General features: G+C 33.2%; 1 protein-coding gene across 1 annotated transcript; it reads right to left on the reverse strand.

Annotated features, from left to right (window-relative positions):
• Positions 1-7,699: 7,699 nt before the first annotated feature.
• On the reverse strand, positions 7,700-12,460 carry LOC149241943 (catalase isozyme 2-like). Its single transcript, XM_089374087.1, has 9 exons — positions 12,242-12,460; positions 11,741-12,078; positions 11,428-11,610; positions 10,229-10,498; positions 9,790-10,053; positions 9,342-9,431; positions 8,346-8,413; positions 8,039-8,132; positions 7,700-7,931 (listed from the first exon to the last, which is right to left on the reverse strand). Exons 1-9 carry the CDS (start codon positions 12,351-12,353, stop codon positions 7,872-7,874), a joined length of 1,479 nt encoding a protein of 492 aa, XP_089230213.1. The 5' UTR covers positions 12,354-12,460; the 3' UTR covers positions 7,700-7,871.
• Between the last annotated feature and the right edge of the window lie 8,807 nt (positions 12,461-21,267).

A 21,267-nucleotide genomic window follows, 5' to 3' on the forward strand; every position in this document is an offset into this window, starting at 1 on the left:
GGGCTACGCGACCTCCTAAGTGCTAGAATTGTGTTGATTGGTGGTGTGGGCATGGTTTCATGGGTCCTCAACAAAGTTGGTGTTGCATGCTCAGTGCATGGATGATCCGTTAACGAGGCCGAGCATGACGGGATAGTGGTCATATGGGTGCTAATGTGGGGAGAGTCGATGAGGAGGTGGGTAGAATTGATGAAGGGGGAAAGGTTACCCATAACTAAACCATGTCACCGAGTCTAGTGGAGCAGGCGCCTTCCCTCACATCAATTGCAAAGCAACTACAGGACATGGTGGCCAGTTTGGATATTATGCGTGAGCACCAAATCCTCCTTTGTAAATGCCATTTGTTGGTTGTTTTTTGGTGTTGTCATTTTTCTAGAAAGTAAGACCTTTTTTTCTATGTAGCTCTTTTGAAACAAGACAATATCTTCTTTGTTGTTGTATTGCTCTCTTGGCTAACAAATCCAATCAGAATGAAGCCAGAAGAACATAAATGAACTGGAATGTAAAAGGTGCATTTTTTATGACTTAATAGACACTTTTTAACTAAAAACAGATAAATAAATTATAGTGCAAATGATTTATCTCTTTTTTTTATAATGTTAATAAAAATTTCAAAAATACTAATCATATTATTGAAACAACATTTTCTTCATTAATTTTAATGTAATTCAAGCACTATGATATATAAAGAAAATAAATTTAATTGTTCTATATTTTTGTTTTTTCAATAATTAACCTCAAAATTTATAAGATAAATTATTTCAAAATTTAATTTTATATATATATATATATATATAATTTATTTCAAAATTTAATTTTATTTATATATATATATATATATATATATATATATATATATATTTATTTATTTATTTATTTTTATTTGGAATTATATAAGTAATTTAATGCAATTCAAGTTGTGATATATAAATTAACAGTTCTATATTTTTTGTTTTTTCAATAATTAACATCAAAATTTATAAGATAATTTATTTCAAAATTTAATAAGATAATTTTTATTTTTATTTTATTTGGAATCATATAAGTAAAATGAATTTAAATATTTTAAGATTTCTTATTTTATAAATAATAATTATTAAAATTCAATTTATTCAACTTCTTCAATTTATTAAGATAAAATGGTTTATCTTTTAAAAATTGGTTTATTTTTTAAAAATTCCAAACATTCTGATTATATGATCTCAACAATTAAAAAAACAATGTAATTCTTTAATTAAAAAAAAGCAACTCTAACTAATTCTAGCTATACAATCTAAATAACAAATCTGCAATAAAAAAATTAATTTGAAAAACCCCTCGATTAGAGCGTTGGGCAACATGGCGACAGAGGTTTAGGGGAGACCGCCACCCCACTACCTCCCACAGTTTTTAAGAGAGGGATGGCATGGTTAGCCTACCTCATGCATAACTTATGTGAATTGTTCATTGTTCGTTCATTATGATGTTAAGCCTTCTTTTGTTCAATTGTCCTGTAAGGAGAGATCTTACTCTTTGGAATTTATGGTGTGCCTAGACTCCTTCCCCGCTGCTAGTGGGACCATTCTCTCCTCTATCTGGTAGTGACGGGTATATGTGTGGCAAGAAGATTGCAAAGCCATGGCATAATCCACGACCTCTTCTTGAGACGAGGTTGCTTACCTCTAGTAATGAAGTGGAAATGACCTATGTTTGCATGCACTTTGAGTCTAGTGGGTATTGTTGCTCACTTGGAAAGTTGGATATTGGACCATAGTTAAATCTTGGGCACACAAAGACCTCATATTATGGGACCTCACAAATTTCACTGTGGCTAGAGGTTGAAGTTATTGGTGGCATCACCCTACATTCAGTGCACGTGAATCCATGTACTCGAGCAAAGTGGGTTGATTATATCAAGTTACAGTTTTATCTTTCTAGGTCAATTATTTTTTTCTATGGCATTGAGTCTTTGTGGTGTAAATCTGGTGGTTTTGTTTTAATTACTATGAGGGTGCACTGTGACCTACACTTCGATGTTTCCTAGCGAGACGGTGACACTTCCTAGAGTTTTTCATAGGCGTATTTGGTTTATTGGTTTCTTTTTTTACTAGCTTGGGCCATCTAAAATCCATTGTATCCCTGGCCTTTCATTTGTTTTGACTTTCTTAGTCTCAAACCTCTCAGTCTTGGTTTGTTGTGGGGTAGTTGTATTGACTGGATTTTCCCATATTGCTACAAAATTCCCCAGCAACGTAGGCATAGTTACTGAGGAACTGGAGGTAGTGGTCCCTAGGATAGGTTGTATGTCCAAGCCTAGGCCCAGGAAGTTGCAATTATCTTTCACTTTGCTAGACCTCCTGACATTTGTGAAGAAATACGCCAACTTGACGCCCTCACCATTAATGGTCATCAAATATTTTGACTTTGAAACCCTGGAGGAGGTAGGCAATTGGGTTCCTAACCCTGGTCATGCCAATGAAAGATAGAACCAGTACCTGAACTCCATCACTCTCCTTTGGCAGATGAAAACTCTTCTAAGCAGGGGCTTGAAAGAAAAATATGAAGACTATAATGATATCATCTCTTCCTTGAACGAAATTAAGTTGGCATAGTGATATCGGTGCTCTCATTTGGCTTGTATGGATGCTCAACTAGCTCACCCGGAAAGTCATCTTTGGTGTGAATTCAAACCCTCTACTCATACCGATACAAGTGTCGAGGACCCAACTCCTATGACTTCTTCAAACTCTTGATCACATTATGTCTTTTAGTAGTTATTTTCTTCTCTATGTAGTTAAATTCATGATAGTTCTAGTAGTTTTAAGCAACAAATGCTTCATTTTGCTATACTTTATCTTAAGTTATTAGTCAAACAGGGTTGGTTTCCCTTGAAGTAAATTAAAGATCAATCATTGTATGAACTATGATGCTCAGGATGATGTATTTTAAAATTTTGAAGTAATTCAAACTTAATCTACCCGAGAGAGAGAGAGAGAGAGAGAGAAAACAAAACTGCGAAAAAAAATAATAAAAAAAACATGAACAATTCACTACATTTATAAAAAATATAATATAAACAATGAAGATTTAAATTTAATTTAAACAATGCTTGATATAATGGATTTTAGTGCAACATACAAGATATATGTAAATATAGATAATGGAGAATTTTAATTTTAATTAAACAATGATGTGTGTCATGGAAAGATTTAGGGATGATTTTAGATTCAGGATACGTCGGTATAAATAATGATCAGATATTGAGAGAAATTTTTGGATTGTATGGAGGATGTTTTAACCAATTTAAAAATCTACATGAACAACAAAGTTGTAGTACTAGATTTTGGATATTAAATCTATTTATAATTATCACAACCTTCCATATATATATATATATATATATATATATATCTTGACCCAATGACTAAGAAAGAGCTGAGACATCCCGTATTGACCACGAACGGAGTGAAAACTCGGTCGCCTACTCCTTGAGCCTAATAAATATAGGCCAAGCATGTCATTCTGGGGAATTGAACCTGGGTGGTGAGGGAGTTAACAACCCACCTCAACCACTTAATCTGCCCTTACTTAACCTTATTAATAATTATTATAATGTTATGTTATTATTATAAACGGTGGGGGGATTTTCATCTTTGCTAGGATTTGTGTGGAGATAGATCTTAGCAAAGGTTTACCAGATCACCTCACTTTGAAGCACAAGAATTTCCAATGGTCACAAACTCTAGATTATGAGAACACAACCTTCAGATGTCATGTGTATTTCCAAACAAGTCATCTTCAGAACGTGTATCCTATGGAAAAGAAGAATTTAAAAAGGAAAAAGAAGCGGCCAAACAGACCAAAAACATGACAGTTTAGTGAACCTCCTCTTTTGGAAGATGAGGAAGAGGACACCAATGAGACACAACCAAAACAAACCATAGAAAAAATGGAGGGGGAGGTTGTGGTTTAGGAGAGATCAACCCCTCCACCATCGTCGGGTTCAGAATTAGAAGAACAACAGCATTTGTCAAGTCCAGGTGGAACCAAACGAGCACATTCCTCAAAGGATTCAGATTCAGACAAAGAACCCCCAGATCTAGAGGAGGGTTGTGATCTAGCTTTGGTTCTAGTTGATCCAGATCCAAATGGTTGGCATCATGTACAAAGAAGGAAGGGAAAAAAAGAAAAAATCAACTCTTCAGGTTCTTCATAATTTCCTCTTTTACTATCTTTCTTTCTTTCTTTTTTTCTTGACAATAACTGGATATACATGGTCATTTTAACTCCAGATGCTCATTACTACTCATTAATGTATTATATCGCTCTTACTCTCTTTTTAGCATACACACTATGTGTGTTTACAAACTGTGGGGAAAAAATATTAAGAATGGTAGTTAATATATGGTTATCCACTTTAAATTTAACTTTTTAAAATTAATAAAAATAAAATTTATTTTTAAATTTAAATATATATGGATTGGTATAGTAACTAATAATAAAGTAGTGGATATATGTTTATTAATATTACTATTTGTTATTTTTAGATCTAATAATAATTAATAAATAAGAAGATATATATTTATTTACATAATTTCTAAAAATAATTATTTTTTAATAAAGTGATTAAAATATATAGAAATTCGATAAGTTTGTATCTCAAAAGATTTAATGCTCTCAACGCATGGTAGATCGAATTTAAACAGGAAATAACAATTGACTATTTTACATGACAATTTTATTTTATTTTATTTTTATTTGTATGTAATTTGACTAAGTCAAATTGCTCAAATAATATAACATAGCAATAACATAATAGGACAAGGCATCACAATATCCATTCCAAATAACATAACATCAATCAAATCCTTCAAATAACATAACATAACAATAACATAATAGAACAAGACATTACAACCCCCCACACACACGCGCATATCTATATATATATATATATATATATATATATATATATATATATATATCTTGTAAAAAAAATTAAAATAATTGCTAATAAAATCAAATATTCAAATTCCAGGTTACTCCGAAGTTGAGCAAAGTCACAGAAACATTCATATTACTAAATACAAGATTGTTCTAATTATCAAATATTTAAAAGAATTTTTTATCTATTTAAAAATAGAAAAACTAAAAACATTTAGGAGTTGAATCAGGTACGACTACCTCTCATGGAAATGGTCATAGATAAATAACTTACTTAACGGAGTTGAATCCCAAAATAATATCTAATATATAGATAATGGTGATTATTCTATATGAATAGAAAATAGATAACAATAATATGATATTATGAACTCATTTAAATATTTTAAATTATTTATAAATACTAATATTATATTTAAATATTTTAAATTATTTATAAATATTTTTTGAATTGCCTTTTGTGATTTATATTGATTTAATAACAAATTGTTTTGGTAGAAAAAATATAACCATTCAATCGAACCATAACCATTCAGTATGGTTTTAACTGATAAGAAATTTGATTCTTTTGACAGTTTGATAAATCTTATTTGTGAAGTGTTTAGAGAAATTTGATTCCTCTGACGGTTCGATAAAATCCAAAAATCCAAAATTAAAATGAATTCTGGTTATTTGATAGAATCCAAAATTAAAATGAATTTATACAATTAAAATGAATCTATGCTGATTTAAGTCACTTTCACGTCAACTATCATAACATTTTTATTTCCCCTAATCAAAATATTCAAACCCAAAATTAAAATGAATCTATACTAATCTATGAATCTATGCTGACATTTTTATTTCGCTTGGTCAAAATAGAGATGTTTATAGGTAAGACTTTTTGGAGTTTGTGTCGGTTAAAAAACCAGATTTATTTTATTTGAAATGGTATTTTATTGTATATTAGATTCAACACCCAAAAAAACCCCTCTGTGCACTTTTCATTTTTATTGTAAAAAGTTCATTCGTCAAACTTAAACCTTTAGACACTTTCATTTTTATTGTGAAAAGTTCATTAGTCAAACTTAAAACTTAAACCTGTGGATACTTTTCTTGTGAAAAAATTATTATTCAAACTTAAACGACACTTTCATTTTTATTGTGAAAAGTTCATTAGTCAAACTTAAAACTTAAACCTGTGGATACTTTTCTTGTGAAAAAATTATTATTCAAACTTAAACCTCTGGACACTTTTATTGTGAAAAGTTCATTAGTCAAACTCTGGACACTTTTATTGTGAAAAGTTCATTAATCAAACTTAAACATCTAGGTACTTTTATTATTGTAAACCTCTGCACACTTTTATTGTGAAAAGTTTATTAGTCATTAGGTACTTTTATTATTGTAAACCTCAAAGTGTAAAAAGTTTATTAGTCAAACTTAAACATGTAGGTACTTTTATTATTGTAATTTTACTATTGTGAAAAACTTATTACTCAAACTTAAATAAAAGTTTATTAGTCAAACTTAAAACTTAAACCTCGGGGTAATTCAAGTTCATTAGTCAAACTTATTGTGAAAAGTTCGGTAAACTTGTGATTTAATGAAAATGATTTAAATTCACAATGAAAATGACTTAAATAAGTCAAACTTTTGATTTAATGAAAATGATGAAAATGATTTAAATAAGTTGGGGTAATTCAAGTTCATTTGTCAAACTTATCGTGAAAAGTTTGGAGAAAATGATTTAAATAAGTCAAATTTTTTATTTAATGAAAATGGTTTAAATAAGTCAAACGTGTGATTTAATGAAAATGATTTAAATAAGTCAACTTTTGATTTAATGAAAATGATTTAAATAAGTCAAGCTTGTGATTTAAATGAAAATGGATTTAAATAAACTTTTGATTTAATGAAAATGATTTAAATAAGTCAAGCTTGTGATTTAAATGAAAATTGAAAATGAATCACTGCTTGAAAATTGAAAATGAATCACTGCAGGATTCAATCCGGAAAACTTTAAAAATATATATAAATAAATAAATCATCCGGACAACTTAAAAAGGAAAAAAGTTATAAAAAAAAAGTGGCATTACAACGGCCCACTCGTTTACGGGAATTAAAACTGTGAAAAAATACAGACAAAACTTCGGATATTCAAATCATTTACAGATATACTGCGCTGAAGACTGCCGAGAGGCGCAAAAATACCGAAAAAACTTCGGATATTCGAATCATTTATATATAAAGATATTAAATCATTTATAGATTTTTATATATAAAAAATGTAGATTTCAACACAAGATTTTATAGATTTTCCACATATAAACAATGCAGATTTCAACACAGTGATAAATATATTTGTCACCACAATTTTGCGTACAATGATAAAACATTTGAAAATATAACCCATTAAGAATCTTGCTTCTGAGAATAAAATTATAACGAATCAAATATTAAATTGAATTTTTGGTAAAGCAGGTAAATTAACATGACATAAAAATAAATTTAAATAATAATATGGGATAATATGCCATAAATCTCAAGCACAAAGTTTCATGCCTATCAAACTTAAAGGTCTCCAAGAGCACACTGTCACACAAGGATTTCATGCCTTTCAACATTAAAGTCTCCCAGATTTCATGTATTCAACATTAAAGGTCTCCCAGAGCAGACTGCCATATATGGATCATTAGCACATTTATTATATCCACAATAACCAACAACAACCCTCCAAGTCAAGAATGTGAAGAATTATGGATCTTCACGATCCATAATAAAAAAAAAAAATCACTCGACCTATATACCTATATATCATAGTAAGGATTGATCAAGATTTAATCTCCTTGTTGAGAGACACTGCTGCAATATTGTGTTTCGATGTTTTTTCTTCAAATTCACATATCAGCAAAACACCTGAGAGATACTTCAAATCTCAGCTCCACCACCATTCAATTACTCATCTCTTACATCGATGATTTCATGTTAAGACGTTTCACCAGTCTCTGGCCGAGGTCCTGGTCACACTACAGGACCAGAATCGGTATTGTCAGTTCTATCAACAGACTAGATTATACAAAATTACCAATGAACTAATTCTCTTAAGCTGTAAATAATACATGCTGATGCATACCTGAGACCAATAAGATATCCAGACGCTCCTAATTTCATCAGTTACCTTCACGTCACACAGCGCATCGGCGAAGCGCCTGATGAATCTCTCTTGTCTGTTCCAGAACAGAGAAACCATTATAATCAGCTGGATGAATTTCAATTTCGATATTGACAAAATTCCATAAGAGAAGGATCTTTTGTCTACTCCAAAACAGCAAGAACATTAGATTCAGCTGGATGGATTTCAATTTTGATTTGACAAAATTCCATACGGAGAAATCCTTCTGAAAAGTAGTAGAAAATAGGCTAAGAATGGTTATTGCTACCTGTCAGGAAGCCATGAACGGAAGCGTTCACCAGGCTGATTAAAGTTATTCTCCTTTGCAATAACTCTCTGCAACATTAAAGAAAAATGTTGGGTGATTTCAAAACAGTGCTCGCAAATTTGAGAATTATAGCAAAAACTTTCTTCTGTTTAATACAGAGGATCTCTAGCATGGAGTGTATTTTTTTGCTATTAGAAGACCTTATTGTAGCTTTTGCTATACACTAGTACCAGTGCTGGCAAGGACTGAAAAATTAGCAAAGGCATTACTGTATGTTAAACTAGCAACTGATCAAACCCTGATGAATGTAGCAGCCGGAGGAACCGGAGGTTATTAAAGTCCTCTGGGCAACCAATCCCATGAGGTAAGCAATCAAGTCAAGAATTGATTACCTAATGGGGGTTGTGTGCCTCAAGGGTATTAATACTGTTTGATGCTACAATCATCAGGGTTTTGAGTTTGATCAAGTGCTAGTAACATCGCAATATAATAACAAGGGCGCAAGTACTCCAAAATTTCCAAGATAGAGATAAAGGCGATTGTCAAGGTCAGCTATGAATTCCTAGCTAGTTCATGTAAAGACCGAGAGTTCATCTGGGCTACACTGTACATCTCAACTTAGAGCCAAAAGCGATTGTGAAGGTCAGGTGTAACGTCCTAGCTAGCTCATGTAAGACCAAGACATTAAATGGGCACTGTACATGAGTATGTACCAAAAAATAAGGTATAACTTCCTACCTATCTCAGCAATACTATACATGAGTTACAGTATGTACAAAAAGTTAAGGTATAACTTTCTACATATCTCAGTGATACTGTACATGAGTATGTATAAAAATGTAAGATATAGCTTTCTACCTTTGCTCCGATAACACCAGAGCCTAAGGAAGGCACGACCTTTTATTTTGCAGATTATTTGATTGATCATAGCCTTGGAAGGCAATAATGCCATGGGAATTTTAGAATGAGGCATTGTTCCTGAATTAATTAACCTACCTTTGACCTGGTACCACTGACAAGATTTCTCGGAATAGGCAGCGTCTCTGAATGTCGAACTGGGTCAAAACGTGAAGGAAAATAATTCACCTGCAACCAGTGGTATGATCATAAGATGGAACCCATTAGACAAATCCAATCTCTCAATAGCCATATGTATAAAATCATCCTCAGTTGCCCATTTGAAAAGGTCAAAAAAAGAGCAATAGGCAAAAATGAGATTTCCATCGAATTTTAGCACTCCGGGAAATGTGCATTGTGTGCTAGTAGTTGCCTTAAATCATCCTCTATATGGAGGGTTTTAGATGGCGTATTTTATCTTTAGATTAGAATACTAAAAGCTAGATGATATTTAAGTTGCAATAAGGTATTATGCCAAACCAAACCACATGCGAGAAATACAAAAGAGAGAAAATCAGTGATACTGGCAGCGAAGTAATTAACATGCCTCCTCATCTCTGTGCATGAAATTCATAAAACCATCGTGATGATTGTTATGATGGGAACACTTGGGTGCATTTACAGGAAGCAGCAAGTAATTCGGCCCAAGCCTATGCCTCTGTGTGTCAGAGTATGAGAAAACTCGAGTCTGGAACATTTTATCATCGGTATAGTAGATGCCGGGCACAATAACTCCAGGGCAAAATGCCAACTGTTCATTCTCATTGAAAAAGTTATCAATGTTTTTATTCAAAACCATCCTCCCTACAGGCTGCACAAGAGAAGGATCCAATTTTCAACCATGGTTCAATGCACAAAGTTTGAAACTGAAGAGCATATAAATTTGAATTACTACAAGGACGTGAAAATTGTGAAGCAAGAAGACTTCATATTACAGATTATATGACTGATAATTTTAGTCATAAATATTTTTATATGTACTTTACCTGCAAAGGAAATAGATTCTCTGGCCAGATTTTAGTATCGTCGAGAGGATCAAAGTCGAACCTATCTTCATCAGCGGGATCCATAGTTTGAATGCATAGCTTCCATTCAGGATAGTTACCAGAAGCTATGGCATCATATAAATCTTTGGTAGCATGACTGTGATTGGTACCTCCAACAATTACAGCCTCCTCATCAAGCAAAAACTTGAGTCCACAAGTAGGCTTCCAATGAAACTTGCAGTAGGTTTCTTTACCTTCTCTGTTAATAAACTGCAAAGATAAAAAAAAATTCGGGTCATCTAAACAGTTATGACAAGCTTTTCAAGCATGGTTCATTTGACAACAAATAAGGATACTTGAAGTACCCGAATCCAGGAGTTTAAAAGAAATAGTCTAAGGGTGGGTATGAAATGAAACCAGAGGGAGATTTTATGAAATCTTCAAAGATTATTTCAAAACCTGTGTAAATCCCCATCGCATCCAATCTAACCATTTCCTGAGCATATCACTTGTCCATTTTCATATATGATGAACACTTACTAGGATTACTATCATATTGTAAACGTATACATAATATATCAAACTATCATATGGCACAAAACCTGAAACAGGTAACGGAAAATACTGGGCTATGCTAGCGTGTGTTGACTGTGACCTTGAGACTGGCTGATTACTATCACATGGCACACAAATTGAAACGGGTAATGGAAAATACTGGGCTATGCTAGCGTGTGTTGAATGTGACCTTGAGACTGGCCGATTACCATTACATGCAGCAGGCAAGCTCAGTGTGTAGAGAAATGAAAAAAATATATTAGTAGGACTCTGTCTAACTTATGAAATTGATTTGAGCTCGTGCAGCTTAGAGCTCAAAGAAAGTTCAGTGCTTAATGCTACTAATTAGGCGTGGCTTGCAATGTCCACTTTGATCCAAAAGGTCTATCCGCCTACAAGTTTACTTGTAGTAATCTGGCATCATGAGTATCATGAATTTCAATGATAGAAAGGATTCCCAAGTGCAACTGGGAGGCTTGCACTAGACAAGCAATAACATATATTTAACACACTAACAAATTTACCAGAGACTTGAGAAATCCATGTATCTCATTCATGAAAAAATTGCTTGCATAAACAAGCAAAGATTGGTGCAGATGAGTCTAAAACTGTATAGAGAACATATTGAGAAGATTGTGCCTGACCTTGAAAGTGTGAACTCCAAAACCTTCAATATGCCTAAAGTCGGATGGGATTCCCCAGTCATCAAACAGAAATGTGAACATATGACAGCTCTCTGGTACATGGGAAAAGAAATCCATGATACGCCATGCCTCCTGAATATGGGTTTTTGGATTGGGCTTCAGAGCATGAATGACATCTGGGAACTGCATAACCAGAAACACGAGTTTGAAAAATTAAGAGAGTTAATACGTTGTGAAAAGTATTATGTTTCAGTTTTACATAAACTTCAAAATGGGAGGAATGGATTTCAGTGTATAGTCCCCATAAACAAACCTTTATACCATCACGGATAAAAAACACTGGGATGTTGTTGCCAACAAGGTCAAAGTTCCCTTCTCTCGTGTAAAACTTCACTGCAAAGCCTCTGGGATCCCTTAAAGTCTCCGGGCTCCCGCGTTCATGTATAACAGTAGAGAAGCGGACTATCACGGGGGTCTGAACTCCAGGTGCCCTCAAAAAGTCAGCACATGTGAGGTGTGAAATATCATGTGTGACTTCAAAAAAACCCTTGGCTACTGCTCCTCTAGCATGGACAACTCGCTCAGGGATTCTTTCTCTGTCAAACTGGGCAAGCTTTTCTACCAGATGATAATCCTCCAACAACACAGGACCTATTGCATAGAGGCAAACCCCACTCTGAGAATCAGACCCAGTGTAACATTTGAAGCTCAAATTTTGAAATGCAATTATTCACTTAATCTATCAATGTTACGGTTATGTAACTTAATCATGATACCATAAACAAAATGTTTTCTGAAAAAATAAAACAGTCACCTCTTTCACCAACTGTAAGAGAGGAGTTATTATTCCAAACAGGGGCACCCTGGTTGCTGGTCCAGAAAGGAGCATTGTGGACACTAGAAGGTCGGTATCTATATGGATCCATTCCACCTAAAGTCCCAATGGTAAAATCTATTCTCTGCTAAATCCTGCCTGTAATGGCAATTCAAAATAATCATGAAAGTTCAGTTGTTTAAAACGAACCATGCCTCCAAATTATGCACATATATATAGCTGTTCAATGTTCTACTCAAACAATCCCCGATTGTTCTTAGCCAGAGGTGGCCGAACATGTGTCTTTCATGGCTGTTCAAAATATGATGACTCGAGAACTTACGCTCAAACGTGTTAGATTGGACTTAAACGTGTACGTTGAACAAATGAAATTATGTGTTGTTCGGCAATTTGTGGAAAAAATTCGATTCGCCCTCATCGCATTGTGTAAAATAGATAAGCTGTGATCATATGGGACATGCTTTGAGAAGATCGGGTTGGGTTGAGTTTGTAATGTGTCATGATGAGCAAATTTACACATAGCAGAATAGACTAGCGGTGATTATATGGGACATACTTTGAAAAGATCAGATTGGTTTTAGTATGTAACGTGTCCTGATTGGAGCAGAATTTACAAATAGAAATAAATTCAATTCAATATGGTAAAACTGGTTATAGTTTGACCCATGAATAGAAATTAAATTAGTGGGATCTTTTATTTTATTGTTTATTTTTTTTACTGGAGCATGAAAATTTATCTTAATTCAGTTGTGAAAGTAGTAGTTTGGATAATTATTATTGATTGTTATTTAAAATGTAAGTTGAATCATTATTATTATTAAAGAAAATTGCATCATCTGTGATTATTTAGTTGTGAAAGTAGTAGTTTGGATAATTATTATTGATTGTTATTCAAAATGTAAGTTGAATCATTATTATTATTAAAGAAAATTGCATCATTTGTGATTATTTAGTTGGTGATCCATAAGGGAGCAAGTTCTCCTGTCAAATGTCTTTAAGTCTTGGACAGTAACATATTTCTTTGTATCTTAATCAAAACAAGCTCTTAGCCAAACATAAACAATTTTAGAATATATTCTAGATGTAGAATAAGATCAATTTTATCTATAAACACATGGTTATATATGCTTTTTTTTAATATTATTTACATTTTAATTAATTTTTAATATAATAATTAATTTTTAAATATAATTAACTTTTATAAAAAATTAATGTTAATTTTTAATATAATAATTAATTTTTAAATATAATTAACTTTTATAAATAAATTAATGTTAAAAGCTATAAAATATGCTTTTATTATTATAACTAAATATAAAAGAAAATATTAATTTAAGTAAAAAATAAAATTATATTGTGAGAATTTCCAAGCAAATTGTGTGGAGATTAATTTTGGCCCAATTTCTGGTGGACACTCAATTTCTGGTGGACACTCCACCCATTATCAAGATGGAGTCTAAGCAAATTGTATGGAGATTAATTTTGGCCCAATTTCTGGTGGACACTCCACCCATTATCAAGATGGAGTCTTTTAATAGAGAAGGGTTGATGAGTCCTTTAATAGAAAAGGGTACCAGGTAATTGTTAAATGGAAATTTGTAAAATAGTCAAGAGATTAGATTAATAGTGAAAATAAAAATATTTAAAATTAATAAGGGACGAAAAATAACAGGGGGCAATAAACAAAAATGAAAAATTGAGGATATGAATAATAAAAAAGATTAAAAATATATATAGAGAGAGAGAAGGGGACAATAAATAAAAATGAAAAATTGGGGATATGGATAATAAAAAAGAATATATATATATATATATATATATATATATATAGATATATCAAAAAGCGAAAAAATAAATAAATAAATAAATAAAAAATAAATAAAAAAATGATGAAGCTAACTAGAGAGGAGGTGTGAAGAATGATGAAAACAAAATAAAAGGGGGGAAGGGAGAGAGAAAAGAAGGTGCAAATGGAAAGAGAAAGGGGAGTGGGGTGGAGAGTGGGGCGGACAAATAAGGATACCATTTAAAACAGCGGAGGAAATTATTGAACAAGGAGCAAGGGAGGAAAAAAAAAGGATAAAGGGAATAAATATAAGACAAGAACAACTAAGAGAGGAGGGAAAGAAAGAAAAGGAACGATTGGCAGGTTAAAGAGAATTTTAGAGTGAGTTGATGGATTATTGGTTTCTAGGAGGGGCTATGTTTATAGTCATCTTCCCTATTTAAGTTAATGGGGTGCTTCTCGATCTCAAGAGCTTCTCTACTAATTCGAGAATTGTAAAATGGAATAGAAGCTAATATTTTGGATTGGTCAAAACAAATAAGGTGAGGTTTTATATATAATCATTTTTAAAATATAAATATGCATTTTCACTTTTATTGAAGTTCAAAACTAATTGCCTTCAAGTGGGGTGATGACTATAACATGTCTTGATATACATCAACTACAAGGACATGGCATCTCTTGGTTAGTTGTTGAGTACGATAAATATGGTGGTAGGCAGGAGTGATTGTGGCATGTCTTGATATACACTAGTTACATTTACATGCCATCTCTCCATTAGTTGGTGAGCAGGATATATATGGTAATTGGCATTAGTGATTCTATCAATATAGGTATGAGTCATTTTAGCCTCCAATCAGTCCATGCCATAATCAGGTACGCAATGAACATTCACTGTAGTTTTATCATGTGGTGCCCAAAATTAGAAAGCATCAAGTACACTAGCTCTCAGCATGACATTTTGTCAATGAAGGTATTATTTCTTCCCCACCCCCAACAAAGCCTACATTGAATAAGAAGCACAACTTTACATGCATTACATAGTTAGTTCTTTATTGTTTCTCTAATTTTGAGTCCCACATTCTGCTCAACATTCTTTGTTTATATGTTTTCCCTCTTAGCCTTTTATGCCATTGGCCTTCGTCCCTTGACTTTCTCTTGGCACCCAAAGGCCATCTCCCTCCATCCCTTCCTCGTGCATGGTTCGACATAGCCTTTTTCGATTGGCTACCTATCTCTTTTTGGTTCCCCTCATCATCCTTATCCCTTCTTGGTTGCGTCCTCATAGCTTGGCTCTACATATTCCTTTGGACCCCCTATTTTATTACCCTACTAGAACACTACCCCTCTTTCATTTTTTGTGTTTCCTTTTCCCATATCTGACCCCTTCTCATAGTCAAACAACATAGCCTATCCTAGCCTCTCCCTCTCACCCTCTCACAAATTATGTCACATGTCTCAAAGGGGCTTTGTACTCTGCGACCCAAACTCTAGCAAGAGAGAGTCCTATCCTTGTATGTATGATCAATCTAGCACAAAGGCAATGGCTCGTAGGTATAGGGAGCTCACTCCTCACTCAATGTAGGAGCAATTGGAAGCAATTGAATGTGAAGCACATGTGAAAAGAATATTTTTCTCTGACATATAGGTGGGAGAATAAGTGGGGCAATGAGTTACACATTCGAGCATTATGGCATACCAATCAAACTCAATATATGCAAATAATGGACATATAATGGAAGTTAAAAACCATAATGGGAAAGGTGTTGGTAGAATGGAATGAAGCCCACAAAGATATTATTCTCTGCATTGATACTCTAAAATAGCAAGTAAAAGCATACAACAAAATTTCTTTCTTTGTTAATAAATTGACAAATCTTGAATTTCACAGTAGTGAAGAGGACAATTAGCCCTTAGCCCCTATCCAAGTGGACTCCCCCAATAGATAATTATGATTCCAAATATCTTGTTTTTGTTTCTAGACTATGAGGGCAAACTCGATAGATGAGCACATAGATGCTATTAGGTTTTAATTTCTAGTGTTATAGTTTGTTTTAAACTTGGCTATTTAGTTAAATATTTCTCAATTTTTGAACTTGTTTTTAAGACTTTTGATATACTTTTATATTTTTAGTTTTGTTTCATTAATAGCAAACCAAAAATTAACTCTATATAAATTTTTATTGATAATACAAATAAGTGTAATATAATAAAATAAAATAATTAAAAATGTAAAATTGATAATACAAATAAGTGTAAAATAATAAAAATAAAATAATTAAACATATACATTTATGTAAAATTATGATATTAAAATGTAAAGAATCAATATCAACTAATCCTTTTCTTTTCTTTTTTGGGGAGGGGGATATTGTTTATCTATTATATAATTTATTATCTATTTTGTATAAAGTGATGTAAATCCATAATTTATTAATTAGGTAAAAGTAAAACCAAATATAAATTATTTTATTATTTAAAATAATTTTAAATTTAAAAATATTTAGTATATATGTGTAAACTAGGTGAATCAACAATTGGGTCGATCTCAAACTCGCATGACACGGGGTCGATTTCGACCACTACCACTATACTTTTGGGGCCTATGACATGTCCTTCTCTCCATAGACCAGGCTACTCTGGGAGATCTAAACCTTGGATCTCTTAGTTTACAGAATAATTTGTATCACGATGATTACCAATTGAGTTGCACCTCAAGGACTGTTTATTTTATTTTAATAACAATAACATATTATTCATAGTTTGTTGTTATTTTTTTTAAATATTGTTTTAAGTTATTATAGACATTATGATTTCCCATATTAAAATATAAAATGCATTTCATTTTTTAATATAATAAATATGATGATGATGATTAACATCCACTAAGACCTATATCATTCACCAAACCTTAATAAAGTAAGAGATTAATTATATTTTTTAACACGTTATTTATATGCTAAAAAAAGTGAGAGAAGCGCTTCCAAATCTCCATAGTTTTGTTGAGTTAAAAGGTCAAGAAGGTTAGTAGTGTGACAATTATTTTGAAAATTAGATCAAATGTGATTATAAGATGGACAATCTAAGAGAAAGTGTTTTCCATCTTCAACCCTCCTAGGATGACACAAGTGGAAACCTTTTTCATCCCGTGGATTCTTATAAATCTCGAAGAAACAATTATGGATAAATTCTCGTGGAGTTTAGGTAGAAAATACAATAACCAAGCTGAAATGTATAGACTTCTTATGGATTTTACAATAGCTCACTTAGGAGGAATCAAATATATAGTCATTTTGGGAGATTCCTTCTTCATTATCCGACATTTAAAAATGGAATCTCCTCCCGAATTCAATGTGCTAAAATTATTGTTTTGCTGAATAAAAAACATTCTTTAGGGCTTCTCATCCTTATTTCCCTTGCACATTCTTCGATCTCTAAACTCGGAAGAAGATCTCCTTATCAATAAGCCTTATCGGTTGGATGAAGGAAAATTTGAAATAAATAGCATTGGCGGTTTTTCCTATATTCCTTAGAACGTTCATGGTTTTCTTGCAACACTATATTAGCCCTCCCTTGCTCCCTAATATTTTTGTGCCTAGTGATCTATATGGTCCTACTCCTATCCATCCCCGTCCTTATTTCTTGTGTTCACTCCCTTACCCATCCCCTCCTTTTTTCCCCTTCGCTCCTTCCCTTAAATCATCGACATCGTGGTAGTTCACTTGTCATCCCGTCGTGGCAGCATATCATATCAGTTCACTTGTAGTTGTACCTCCCATGCATTCTTCTAATTTCGTCGGCCTTGCCCATATGCAATTTCACATTTTAAGCCTTGGACTTCTCTCTTCCAATTTGCTTCCATTACTGGAACATGCGAGGTTCAAGCTTGCATGCAAGTCTGAGCAAATGAAAAATGTGATAGGAACCCATTGAAATGGCTCAGTGATGATGATGGTATCCTAGCACAATGAAATCTTGCAAAAATATTTGATGGCCCTTGCGTCGAATTCGACCATCACTGGAATTCAATTGCAGAGCGAGATTGAGCCGATCTGCGATGCGGCAGGAGTAAATTCAGTTATTATAGTGATGATGATGGCACCTTGGGATGTCGAAAGCATTTATGGAGAATTGAAGGCCCTTGTGTGGGATTTGGTCGCATCTGCAGTTAAATTAAGGGGTGAACTCACTCAACCTTTCATAGTTTGTGTTCATCTAGAGCCTGGGTTTAATCTCTCGCTGAGGAATTGTTGGATGGTTTTTTGGGTTAACAGAGTGGCGTCGAGTAAAAAAAATAATTGGATGCTCAATGATGAGCTTCATGCAGTCCATTCCCTTGTGGTGTAGAGCTCATTCCATGGCTAAAACATCATTTTGGTTGGATATCTTAGCTCCTCGATCTTTCAAACACAGAGCTAAATGTTTCAAGTTTTCTCAATTCAGGTGTTGTCCTCAGTTTGATTCAAATTGCAAGTTTATTTCTCTATAGTGAAAATGGTGGGGGTTCGCAAAAAAATGCCCATGGACAGTGTGTTTGGGACCTATTTTAAGAACGTTAGAAGTTTCTATCTAGGAGTTCGGGGTGGAAACCACCCTCTGTAGTTTGTAAAATTTCCACTCAAATCAAATGTGTCAATCGACCCTTTGTACTATTCTTGTTGTCGACTTCTAAACGTCCCTCAAATGGAGCAAAGTTACCTTGATTCTGATTCCTCTGCCTCATTAGAATTTACCTGATGCAGGAAGGAACATGCATAGTTAAACAAAGAAATTTATGACTTGCATGTCATGGTATATCAACGGCGTGCCTTTGAGAGTGCCACTCTGGACCTCACTAAATCCCATCACCAAATAATTGAAAGTTTGGAGGACGAGGTGGATGCCCTATTCAGAATAATGGCAAACCTTAAGCTCCAGTTAACAAAGACATACAGTACAGCAATGGATCGAACACAGAACTTCGATCTCAATCGGCCTACAAACCCTTCTTAATAGTTTGGATATGAAAGGCTTTAAATGTATTTGGCTTTTGTTCCAATTCTGTCAGATATATACTACTAGGTTAATAAGGGTACTCCTTGTAGACAAGATTTGTGATGTATTTTGGGTATGGGTATTTAGTAACAACCTTGATATATCAACAACTCCTAAATAGATTGATCATTTAATTCCCCTGAGTATTTGCCATGATTGGGCGTGGACTTAATACAAATCAGTGCACATTTCTGTTTAAAAAAAGAGTTGTTAATGAGAATTAGTTATAATCTTAGAAACGTTCATTTTCTTCTTCGCATTAGTCAAGATAGAGATAATTTTGGTTTTCGATATTATGGTTGATCACCTCCTTATAATATTGCAGCTTCCTTTTTCCATCCAACTCTTTATTTCCCCATAATTTCTCCTTGAATTTGGAAGTAATAATATTTTTAATACCATTTGAATTCAGTACGATGGTTTCCTCCTTTAGATAATTATCTTCTGGATCCATCACATAATTCAAAATATTGCTAATGCATTTCGAACCATCCAATAGATGAAGAGATGAAGAGATTCTAATATAAGATGGATATAAAAAGAGCAAGAGGAACATAAGGCAAAAAAGACTAGTTGTTAGAAAAGTCAAGTAAGTCAAATTAATAAAACAATAAGAAATAATGATATAGGTGGATATTGGTGGCCACCCTCCTATTCCACCTAGACTTCTAGTCGGTTTCACTAGTTTCCTTGAATATAGCAGCATTTACTACTTTTAGCAGTTTTTTGGGTCCTAAACTTCCGAAGTTGTTTTGACCCCCTAAACAACATTTTTTTGAGGTCCGCAACACGTCCGTAGCCATAGGAATGGGCCTATTAGGAAAAATACCGAGGTGGGGCGGGGGTGGGTTAATCAATATTTTACTCACTTCAATTTCAAATTCTTATTATGATTTTTGTATGCTACTATTATAAAGTAAACTAGCGTATGTACGCGAATGTTATTAAGGAAACTCATGTATATCAAAATAACTAATATGTTCAACTTTAATCAGTGCATCATTACTTCATTATTCATCAATTAAGCAATAATCATGAGCAGTAAGAAGTAGAAATATCATCAACACACAAGAATCATATCAACGCACATGAACACTAGGATTTTTAGGTGGAAACCCAATGTGAGAGAAAACCAACTTGGTTGTCATCTTTGTCTTATTTTTTTATTAAAATAAAAATGTCTTACAATCTTGTACTGGTGCAGACTCTAAACAGTACGAGGCACCCACCTGCAGAAGGCTACAACTTTCTCTCATTTTCCAGCACCTACTGGAAGGGAGCTCGAATCCTCTGACTTTTTTTACCGTCTCCAACAGAAAGGGTGGACCATTTTTCATAATATTTCATATTGGATCCACTTTCATCATTAATCCCAAACCAAGTAATTCTAAAACCAATCACTGAATCAAATCACCAAATCACTAAACCAACTGAATCATCAAATTAACCATTGAAGCTTAATCAACTAATGCAACTAGATCAAACCAATCAAAATCAATGCACAACCATTCATAAGCATACCCTACCATGTATTTTACATCACAAAAACCAAAAGATGTCATTGCAAACCCTGGTCAAACATATGTCAGAATGTATATGCTATTGTTCTGAATCATACCCACATATGTACGCGCTTCCCTTGAAGAAGACCTGCGTACAAATCTCAAATTACATATACCTAAATCTGAATCACTGTAACATTGACTCAATTATTGAATCTTGTACTGGTTCCATCACAGATCACTAAACCAAGTACAAATCACCATACAGTAGCATCATCACTAATTAACATTCCATTCCATAATCAAATCAACCCAACCAGTACTGTCAAACACAGATTATTATGAGAGAGACATCATCGACAAACAACAACAAACATAACAGAACTAATCAAATATCATCAACAACCCATAATGCAAAACCCTAACATGTATATGCGACTTTTACAAAGCACATCTGTGTATGTACGCACTTGCCATTCTTAACTCTTGCATACAAATTCTAAACTTTTGCAGAATATATACATGACTACTCAGAAGCAGATACATGTATTTACATGACTTCTTAGAGGTAAACCATTGTACAGATCTAAAATCACTTAATCATACCTTCGCTGCAACCACAACATTTGTCAAAATCAAATCTTGACATACACACCATTACAATCACACATCATTATCGTAGA

The sequence above is a fragment of the Pinus tabuliformis genome, chromosome 8 (genome assembly GCF_031772625.1).
Source record: "Pinus tabuliformis cultivar Carrire ecotype Pingquan chromosome 8, CPIR1, whole genome shotgun sequence".
Taxonomy (NCBI): Eukaryota; Viridiplantae; Streptophyta; class Pinopsida; order Pinales; family Pinaceae; genus Pinus; species Pinus tabuliformis.